The sequence below is a fragment of the Apteryx rowi genome, unplaced genomic scaffold, assembly GCF_003343035.1.
Source record: "Apteryx rowi isolate R43461 unplaced genomic scaffold, aptRow1 scaffold_1165, whole genome shotgun sequence".
NCBI classification, from domain to species: domain Eukaryota; kingdom Metazoa; phylum Chordata; class Aves; order Apterygiformes; family Apterygidae; genus Apteryx; species Apteryx rowi.
This window is the reverse complement of record NW_020447381.1, coordinates 3,190-14,665: the sequence shown is the minus strand read 5'-3', so window position 1 is coordinate 14,665 and position 11,476 is coordinate 3,190. Positions and strand designations below refer to the sequence as shown.

At 38.7% G+C, this 11,476-nt stretch overlaps 1 protein-coding gene across 1 annotated transcript in view; it reads left to right on the top strand.

Annotated features, from left to right (window-relative positions):
- GUCY1A2 (guanylate cyclase 1 soluble subunit alpha 2) overlaps positions 1-7,470 on the top strand; it is a 114,081-nt gene extending 106,611 nt beyond the window's left edge. The window contains exon 4 of the mRNA XM_026081389.1: positions 7,312-7,470. Coding sequence (XP_025937174.1) covers positions 7,312-7,470 — 159 coding nt within the window. The remainder of the gene's footprint in view (positions 1-7,311) is intronic.
- The last annotated feature ends 4,006 nt before the right edge of the window (positions 7,471-11,476 follow it).

Genomic DNA, 11,476 nt, shown 5'->3' with positions numbered 1-11,476 from the left:
TGCCGAGCGACAGGATGCGAGGCAACGGGCACAAACTGAAACACAGACGCTTCCATCTGAACATGAGGAAAAACTTTTTCACTGTGAGGGTGACAGCGCACTGGAACAGGTTGCCCAGAGAGGTTGTGGAGTCTCCTTCTCTGGAGCTATTCAAAACACTCCTGGATGCAATCCTGTGCAATGTGCTCTAGGTGACCCTGCTTGAGCAGGGGGGTTGGACTAGATGATCTCCAGAGGCCCCTTCCAACCTCAGCGATTCTGTGATTTATAAATCTATCTAAGAATACAGATAACCCCCACACAAAAGCATATGTCAGGGCACAACTGTCAGTCCTGTCAACCTGCAGCTCTTTGAAGGAGCAGAATGGCACATTTGATTCACCAGTGTTTGGCCTTGGTTTTAGAGGTCTGAGCTTTGTAGAGTCTATTTTGTGTTAATACATTGTACAAATAAATGTTCCTGTGTAAAGGCAATTTGTTGTGATTCAGAGAGAGTACTGCTGTAGAAGCTGCTACAAATATTGGAGAACGTAAAGTCTTACAGAATTTGGCACCTTCTGTTTGAAAGGACCTGACAGCGCATCATGGGCTAATACATGACACACTCCACAGGAGGTGACTTTGTCCGTCCTGAATGGGACTGCTACAAGGCTGGAAGGGAGATGGTCCTTACCAAGACACAGATTGTCACTCAGTAAGTTAGAACAGCAAATGAAGAGTCCTTTATTCCTCTAAGAAATGATAGTCTACAATTATCCAGATAAAATTATCTAAGTTAATGTCTAAAGTCCTGATCCAGCAGAACACTTATTTAAATGCTTTGCTGTCTTGGGACCTCCATGTGTCTGGAAACACTTCCACACAGGTACTGCCTCATATCAGCCATGAGCTCTGCTACGAGCTCAGCACAAAGTCATGAGCAGCTGCCAGTTAGTCACACTGTTCAAGCCTGAAATCCTCCAGGCTGGCTGACTGATGGATTACTCCTGCTTGTGGTTGCTTCGGAAACTGTGTCACCTACTTCTCAGTCTGCCCTTACTTCTTCAGTTCAGGGTCTATGTAAGGCAAGCAGTTTTGTGAAACTGAATTTTGAGTCCTTGTGAATGTAGCTAGCCTGTGAGGCAATCTGAGATTTTTTTTTTTTTCTAGTATGAGAATATGCTTTTCAGAGTGTGAGAACTGTTTATTAAGGTCCTTTTCTCTCTGTGTGTAGTGGGAAGAATGTGTACGTGTACTGCTGATTGCAGCCACTTCCATTCCTATAAAATATTATCATAGTCCATATTTGATGAGGAAGTGTGAACAACACCTTTACAAAAAGGATTTCCTTTGGTTCAGGAAATTCCTGAACTAAAAATTGCTGGTTGCCGAGAGAGAATTCTGAAAATGATCATGGCAAAAGCCCTGTGCTTATCAGAAGGCAGGTTACATACACCTTTGGTTTGAACTGGAAGGGCTGTTTGTATGTTACAGTAGACTACTCTTTACTGGCAGACAAAAAGAGATACCCACAGACTTTTCTTTTTCCTGTCCTGCATTTAAATACAGTCATCAAGGAGCCTTTTCTTTTCACCTGAGAATTTCTTCTTCAATTTCACCTTTTCATGCAGTTCTTCATGCCTTCCCCTGTCATGAAAGATACCTAGTTTTCCCTGATGTCTCCTTTCTCTTCTTCTGAATTATATGTGGGTTTGTTCTTTTTGAAAGAGATTTTTAGCCCTTGTAGCAGAGATCTGCAGATACATTTGTACAGCACCATGCACTTAAGAAGTTTGAAGAATAAGTAAAAAATAGTTAGTTTTTCTTTTAGGAATCATTACAGCTTAAGCCTTAACAGTAGATATGAGTTGAGCTTTAAGCAGAAAAGAAAGAAATTTTAAGTCTTATAATACAATGTCTCAATATTGACTAAAAAGAAATATGGATTTTAATGTGTTCTCTTGGTTATCAATGTACCAAGTGTATCAATGACTGTGTTTTGGTTAAAATTTTAGATATGAGGAGGTTTTATATAATGTTTTTAAGGAAACAAATAATACCTCTTGGACTGTAGAACAGAATTTTTTAATCTTCTGTGTCTTTCCATTTGTATTTAATGTAAAAAAAAAATCTTCAGTACTTCTATGAGAAAATGAGGAGAGGCAAGAGAGAATGCATTTTTCAGCAGGATTTCAAGAGAGGAAGACTCTCATGAGCTTTGAACATAAAGGAAATGACTGGATTGTGCCTGTTTTGAAAGTACTGCTTAACAGAGAAAGCTATTAAGGAATCAATTAGTAACTGTGAAATTTAGTTCATGCATACGACTGCATTAATTTACTTTTTCTAAAATATCTGTGCCCCCTAAATGTAGCTGTGCTGTGAGTTTTCAGTAGAGCATTTACTTTCAACTCTCTTGCAATAGGCTGTATTAGAAATGAAAAGTTCTGTTTTCAGTATGGTGCCTAACAAGGCACTGGAGCTTTGGGAAATGATGGAAAGTACACAACAGGTTAAAAAAATTAGCACTTTTGCCTTTAAAAAAGTAAAAATCATGCTTTAGCAATGAAGAGATGTAGGTGGTGACTCTTCTAAGATTCAGTACTTCAGAAAAAACACATTAGCAGAAATTTCCATTCACTCGGTTCAGAAAAGCAAAACATATTGATGTTGATCATTGTTGTTCCTATTTGTTCTTGACTCTTCTCCCTCAGTCCAGTCTTGTCTATCAATTCTCATTGACTCAACTTACAACATGTTTCCCCGTTAAATTATGTCAGAGAATGACTATAGCTTCAGTGCTCCTTATCTTTTCTTATGAACCTTCTTTATTTGTCACTGTTGACCCAGCCACTATCCTTATGGTCACTCTGGTATTAGCCTTTTCTGCTCCCTCTGCCTTACCCTTGGGCCATATCCAAATATTGCTACTTTTTCTATAATATTTTTGGAAGCTTGCTTTCTTATCTGCATAGCTAGAGCTCTATTGTCTTTTTGTCTTCATCATTGCAGGCTTCTTTTCTTTTATCATTCTGACACTCACATCAACTTTTCTCCACCTCGCTTTTACCACAGCTGCTGCAAAGATCAAATTAATTGATCTTTCTTCTCCCTATCATTCTCCACTGTAAATTGTTCCATTGCAGCTAGTTCAAGTTTCTCCTCTTTGTCTAAAAGCTCTTTTACAAGTCTCTTGCTCTTTTTCACACCTGGTCATGTTTCTTTTCCCATTGTCCCCTCAAATTTTATGCCCTAGAAATGTCTTCTGCCTTTGTCCATCCCTTCACTGTCCTTTAACTATGGCGGTCTGGTATTTTTTGACTTTTCACAGCTGTCTTTTCTTCTCTGTGATAATTTCCAAAGTGCTGTCTTTCCAGATATATGCATAATGCCTCTAAATTTTCCAGTTCCTGCCTTGGACTCATTTATATGCTCTCCTTTTATCATTAGCCAAATAATTAAGGGCAGGTAAAGGAGCAGTCAGCACAAAGGAAGAGTATGTATTTTATTAAAAATGCTCATTCTAAGTATAAATGTAAAATAAAGTTTTATGTCTACTATATATGTATAACATGTATAATGTACATAAATGTATAAATATAGCTATGATAATAATGCATCCTTGTGTTGCTGCCTAATCTCCCTTTCATGTGTTGTTAATAATCTTAAATGGTTACTGTTTTGGGAAGGCACCCATAAGGGCTGTATGTACTATAAGGCCTGGGAATTATGACTATATGTATAAAACTATGACTCTTGTTCCAAGACAAGTTCTCTAGGCAGATTTTATTTTGCTGCAAAGTTAACATGAGAAGGTGATATCCCCAAATAAATGTATTGTTGCTAATAATTTGATCACAAATTTCCTTCCTTTGTAAAAAAAAAAAATCCCTTAAATTATTACACAACACTTTTCAACTCAGTGAGGAGAAATAATTTTGTTGCAGATGAAATAAAATCCTGAAAAGACATTGTTATGAAAAACATAGTTCACTAAAAAGCAAAACATGACCAATATAATGGTTGTTCTTGATATGAAAAGACACACTCAGGAATACTTTGTGGAAATAGCATCAGCGTTACAGGCTTTTTGTTGTAGAGAACAAAATAATGAAGCAGGAGGAGCTTTCTTTCGGGACATTTTTCGTGTAATTTTGTCTTCTATCAGGCATTTATCCATATGGTTTAATAGCAAAAAATACATTGACTTTCATGATTTTCTTAAATCTCAGCACCTAATGATAAATTCAGTTTTTGATGCTCTCATCAGTAGCGCTGTGTAGGTTTACCTGTGTTTGTCAAAACATCTACCTTTTTATTGTAGGAGCATGGCTTATAAGGAAACCAAATGCACTACAGAAAATGGTATTTTCTTCATTGAGGCTAATTACTAATCCAGTCTCGGTGATCGGCAGTGCTGTTGTTGGAAAGTGCTGTTGATCTGAATTATCTGATGCCTGATGACCAACAACATTTTACATGGGCACCAAAAGTTAGGTGGACAAACCCTTGTACAGGTTCTAAAAAGGTAAAACACTAAATGCTATGTATTCAGCCAAATCAAGGAGTATTCTTTATCTCTTTGGATACACACTGTGATAAATAGGAAAGCCCTCTACTTTCCTGTCCATTTATTTTTGCTCCCCACTTCAATATTTTCATAGAAGTTGGCATGGCTTTAAATTCAATCACCTGGCAAAGGAAAATATTTGATATCAAGAGCTATATATCTTCTTTTATTATTTTCAGCAAGTCTAACATTTGACGTTGTAAGGTCTGTGGCTGGCTCCCTTGGCACTTACAGAGAAGTCATAACCACAAAGGGCATCTCCCCAGTTTCTTGTTCAGTGAGACAACCATGAGAAAGATCTTGAAAGCACTTTCTGTGTGAGTGGGGTTTGAGTTCTTTCAGAGAACCTAACACTTTTGCAACCAAGAATTTGAAAATCTTGATAAAAGTCTTCTGTCACTGAAGCATAGAATGGTAAAAAAAGCTATGTGGATGTGTATGAGGAAGCACTTTAGGAGTTAAAGTAGAACGCCCCCCCCCCAAACAATTTCAGTTTTCATTGCATGCATTGCAAAATAATACTTTTTTTTTCTACCAGGTCTTCCTTACAATCTAATGTATACTCTCATCTCACCTTTTCAACAGTAAAACAAGGCTAGTGCTTTTTCTTATAGTTTCAATCTGGCCTTCACGTGTGGTTGAATGTACCCCAGAAGAGGTCACAGTAAGTGGTTTGTTTGTGATCCTTTAATAAGTAGGCAGGGCAGTGGTGGAACAAATAGGTAGCACTAGCTGTGCTCTTAAACTTGTGTACAAAATAAGTAATCCTTCCCCCGTCTCACAAAAACAAGACATTGCAAAAAATTGCTTTGTTATTTACTAAAAGCTGACAGCGTACTTGCTGTTGTGTGAACAAGACTGTGTCTGCTCTTAATTATTTGCTGAGGGCAGGTATTGACATGAGTAATCATTACCTAACTAACATGGAAAGGACTACTAAAACAGGAACACTTTTAATTGGAAATGAACAACAGAGTTTAAACGTGTGTTGTGACAAAATCAGTAAATCTTCATGCCCCAAGATATCACCAAAATAATGTAGATATGATGAGTTTGAACAGATGTTGTTCGCAGCCAAAGCAAGTTTGTGGCCCCTTCATGGCCCAGTAGCATAGACTATTTGAAGGATTTCAGTAGTTGCCTTCCAAACTGTACTAAAAGTTTGATAGCATAATTAAGTGAAAGTGCTATTTATTCACAGATTTTTTTAAAAAAACTAGTCTGTAATTAATAGCATTATTGTGAGTACTGAAGGCTTTGTGGTGCCTGTGGAAATGGTGTAAGTAATATCCCACTGAATGCAGAATGATATGTTGTTAGATTAGGCTTGGGCGTAGTATATAATGGATATGCTGTTATACCCATGTCTGTGATGTGTTAAAGAAAGAGGAACAAAATGAAAAAGGTGCTTGGCTGCATGTTAAAATTCTTAGATGCATGGGAAGAACTACAGTCAGTGAAATAATGTAGGACCTCACATGTTCTTAGAACTTCATGACTACCAAGGCTATAAAATGCTGGCATTTGTCTTAACATAAAAAAAAGCTAACAATTAATTGCCAGCAGTGTATTCTGGTATGCAAGCTAATAAGTCATTTAATTTTTTGTTTGTATTTGAGCAAGTATTTATTGTGTTATTAAAAATATAGGGATTGACAGACAAAAGCATAGTGGGATAATAACTGTGAACTGAGTAAAAGGACTTGGTGAGGTATAGAGTTTTATTAGTAGCTCATTGATTGAATCCCCATCAAACCCTTTGTTATGTCTGTTTTAGTAGCTGCTATTTATCTTCTGCACATTATCTCATGTTTTGCAGCAGTCCAGTTGCTATGAGTAAGAGTATCCTCTCAAGATATAACTATATGCTTTTGATTTTTTTTTAATGTTGCAGAGTTAACAAGGGAAAGAGATTTCCCTATTTGTAAAACTGATTTTCTTGGCAAACACAATTGGTTGTTAAAATATGTGCAGAATAAATCTTCTCTTTTTGATTATTCACCCTGAAAGAAACTTGGATCGTGACTCCATGTTTTCTAGATCAGTATACTCTCCATATCTTAGACAGTTACAGCAGAATGGTTGCTAGAATAGACATGGCTTTTTTAGTTTGCTGGGGATTTATTCCAACTTTTTTTCTTTTTTTTCTTTTTTTTTAACAAAATGATTTTAAAAGCCCTTGTGTCTTAATCTTCAGCGTCTTCACCATTGCAATGTCTCTCCATCTGACAAAGTGAAAAAAGCAGCCTTGGACCTTGAGGAATTTGGAAGAAAAAAACAAATATGAAAAAGATAAATACTATATACCATATTAATTCACTCCACTTCATACTCCTTCTGCCAATTTGAGAAAATGTGTATCTTATTTTAAAGCCTGTGTTAAAACTAGTTGCAAAAGTATCCCTCTGTAATGTATCTATCTGTCTAATGAAATGACTGACATTGCAGTAATTCTTGGTCATCCCTTTCTGTCCTGTTTAAGATTCCTGTTTTGACAGTGGCTGTTTCCAGTAAGTGTGCCTCGAAGAAGCAGACAAAAATGGTTTTAGTGAAAAGCATGTTCATCTTCTTTCTTATTTTTAAATGTATCTGGTTTAAGCTAGAGGGACAGGAGAGTCTACTTTCTTCCACTTTCACTGTTTCTTCTTTGGTTTATTATTTCTTTGAAAGGGGTGCTGTGACTAGCTTGTAAATAAGTGCTAATGACATTAGTTTGGTCAGCACAAGAGACACTGATTGACATGGATCTCATGATTTTTCAGATGAGAATAGGCATTCACTCAGGATCAGTTCTGGCTGGTGTCGTTGGTGTAAGAATGCCACGTTATTGTCTCTTTGGAAACAACGTCACTCTTGCAAGCAAGTTCGAGTCAGGAAGTCACCCACGTCGCATCAATGTCAGTCCAACCACATACCAGTAAGTGCTGTCAGCCTTTACATTCTGTTTTTATTGCAGCCTGTTTAAAGTCAGATCTTGTAACATGCTCTGTCCTTCGCCCATGAACATCATCAGAAGGACGCCAGAGCACCAGGACAACTGGAAAGGGGTACTGCACAGATCTCGTAGCTCTGCATCAGAGAGTACAAAGAAGTCAAGACAGTGGAGGCAAGGGATCGCTACAGCAGGGCCAACCATTCCTGCCTAAAATAGCACATAATGGAAATGGGCAATGCCCACCATACTGCCATCATTTTATGCACTATTACAGTTTTAGGCTGAGAATTCTGTTTCCACCCACTAGATAAAGCTGATGAAGGAAGCATGTTTCCATTGGCTCTGGAGAAAGTCTTTAATTTTGGCAGTGAGGCCAAGCTTTCAAAGAGTTCTTATGCATTCTTGGAGGCAAAATTTCTTGTTTAGCACTGTCAAGAGATACTTGATACAAACATTTACTTAAAAAAAAAATTGAAAAAGGCAAAGTATTATCATCAGCTCTTTGAAGAAATTATGTAAATGGAGAATAGGCTTGATTAAATAAGGTTAGGAGTAACAGCTCTTAAAAAAAAGGTGTTCCTTATTGTTCAAGTTTGACAGCTTGACTAAGAATTTCTGCTGCTTGGATTAGTACTGATATACTCACTTTTTTGTCAGGAGATGTAAATCTCACTCTTCTTACATTATGTATCTGAAATAATTTTCCGAAGCATGGTTTTGCTCAGGTTTTGGGACTGCTTGAGTGGGGTTGCATGAGCAGGGGTGTTGGACTAGATGATTTCCAAAGGTCCCTTCCAACCTCAACCATTCTGTGATTCTGTGACTGTTCCTCTGCAGTAAATCTATAAACCATTGCTCAAACAGTATTGCTTTTCTCTCTTATTTTCTTATACAGAACTGTGAATCTCCATATTTATTTTTTCATATATCTATTTATGTAAATGAAAATTTTAAATGGAATTTCTTCATCCAAGACTTGAAGCTTCTGATATGCTAAAATATAAAGCCATCAGAAATGAAAGTTAAAAAGTAATTAAAACTAGTGAATAATATGACATTCATCTTGAGAGCCCATTCACTCCAGATAAAATTTACAGAATGGAGCAAGTGTAATTACTTGAACAAAAGGCAGAAAAACTGAACAGACTTTTGATCATAGTGAGCAGAAGCAGGTTCATATTGTTGTGTCGTAACAGGCAAGAGACATACACACCCACACTGTTCTCAGGTATAGAAAATTTGCTCATTTAAATGAAAGTAACTTATATAAATGTATAGGAAATTGCTACTTGGAACTTGATGTCACTTAAAAAGAAAATGTCTTCCACTGTAGGCTATGAGAACCCCCCTAAGACGTTGTTTAAAAAGAGAGCACAAGGTTGTTTGCCACTTATGTTCCAGTTTTGAAGACTTAAGTGGTAGCAGTGCTTTTGTTTTTAATTTTACACAAATGGAGGAGAGGGATTCTGACAAAAAGAGACCAAGGTCCTATAACAGGGACCTGAGCATTTCTTATGCAGGAATGTTTCTTATACAGGGATGTTCTCCAATCTGAGAAGGTCTTTAAGATGTTCTGAAAGTCCGGTCCATACCTCTGAAGAGGAGAGATCTTAGTGCTTCACATTTCTGGTTCCAGGGTGTAATTCCATTCAGGGCAATGGTGCTGCTCAAGTTCGTTACACTGAAAGCAGAAATTGGACAGTTGGACATTTTCATATTATTTTAAGAAATGTACAGCTGGAAATACAGGCAGTCAGTATTTGTGGGAGCAATGATGCACAAGTCTACTTATTTAGACTGTTCTTGGAATGATTAAGTCAGTGCCACTTTTATTGTGCCAGTGACAGTTCTCTTTTTTTTTTTTTTTGGTTACAACATCAAATACAGCACCAGTATAGTACGCTTACCATGAGACAACTGATCCATGGTCATTGTATGTTGTCTTCTTATCACATTGCTGGTGAGAAGTCTGTTCTGAAAGCCAATTTGAAGACTTGTATATGGAGTTTGCCAGCAATATGTGCTTTTATGCTGTCCTTTATCCCACTGCAAGTACATTTGCTGGCAGAATATGAGTCAGATTTTCTTCCCTTCTGTATCTTCCAGATTGTATCAAAAAGTGGTCTACAATTTGTTTCTACTCCCTTCAACCCTATTCAAACATTGGTGTCCAAAGTGTTTGTCTGACTCTCTACTCATTTAAGATATTGGCCTCAGTGAGAATAGGACTGCTTTTTATCTTCAAAAAATAAAGTCAGCCTTGGCTGTAGGGATCTTCTGAGACAAAACGACTAGATATTTGGATAAAGGGAGAGCAGTGGACATCATCTACCTTGACTTTAACGAGGCTTTTGACGTCTCCCACTGCATCCTTGTATGCAGGTTGGGAAGTTACAATCTAGATGGGTGGACTACTAGATGGATGAAAAGCTGGCTGGTCTTAGAGTCTAGTAGTTAAAATATGTTGCACTCTGCCTGGAGACCAGTAACAAGGGGACTACCACAGGAGTCTGTCCTGGGATCTGTCCTGTTTCATCAGTGACCTGGGAGAAGAGACAGAGTGCCCTCTCACTGAGTTTGCAGATGTCGCCAGATGGGGAGGGGAGCAGGTAATATGCTTGAGAACAGGGCCTAGACAAGCTGGAGAAAGGGATCAATGAGAACCTCATGAAACTCAACAAGAACAAATATAAAATCCTGCATGTAGAGCAAATGAACCCCTTGCAACAATGCAGGCTGGGGACTGGCTGCCTGGGGAGCAGCTCTTTGGAAAAGGCCTGGGGATTCCAGTGGGCAGTGAGCTAGACATGGGCAAGCAGCGTGCCCTGGCAGCAAGGAAGGCCAACAGCATCTTGGGCTGTATGAAAGGGGCACAGACAGAGACTGAGGGAAGTGATTAATCCCCTTTACTTGGAATTTGTTAGACCCCATCTGGATTACTGAATACAGTGGTGGGACCCCAGAACCAGGCAGAAATTTATAAATGAGGAAATTCAGTGCAGCGCTGGCAAGATGGTCAACTTGCCCAGTGAGGAGAGGCTGAGGGAGCTGGGCTTGTTCGACCTGGAGCAGAGACAGCAGTCCCCAGTGCCTACATGGAGGTAATCAAGGAGATGGAGCCAGGCTCTTTTCAGTGGTGCATGGTGGGAGAACAAGAGACAATGATCATAACTTGAAACAGGGGAGGTTTTGACTCCATATAAAGAAGACATTTCATTATAAGCACAATCAAGCAGCAGCACAGGTTGCCCAGAGAGGTTATGCAGTCTCCATCCTTGGAGGTTTGCAAGACCCAACTGGATAAAGCAGTGTTGATCTCGTTTTGAGCAAGACTTTGGACTGCAGATCTCCTGAGGTGCCTTTCAAACTAAATTATTCTATGGGTCTATGATTCGTCCATTTATATATTTACCCTTAGTGCCAGTTGATTAAAATTATGGACCTAAATGAAGAAAATAATTTCTGATAGACTTTATAACCTACCTGTTCTACATAAAAAAACCCAATTTCTTGTGGCTTAATGCTGCAGCACTAACCTGTGAACTTAGAATAATTTCATATACTGGGGATAATTTTGACAGCTTTTGAAGCTGTCATCGATGGGATGCACTCACGAGTGCTGAGGGAGCTGGCGGATGTTATTGCTAGGCCACTCTCCATCATATTTGAAAGGTCATGGAGAAGAGGAGAGGTGCCTGAAGACTGGAAGAAAGCCAATGTCACCCCGGTCTTCAAAAAGGGCAAGAAGGAGGACCCAGGGAACTACAGGCCAGTCAGCCTCACCTGCATCCCTGGAAAGGTGATGGAGCAGCTCATGCTGGAGGCCATCTCCAAGCATGTGGAGGACAAGAAGGTGATCAGGAGTAGTCAGCATGGCTTCACCAAGGGGAARTCATGCYTAACCAATCTGATAGCCTTCTCTGATGGAATGACTGGCTGGGTAGATGAGGGGAGAGCAGTGGATGTTGTCTACCTAGACATCAGCAAGGCTT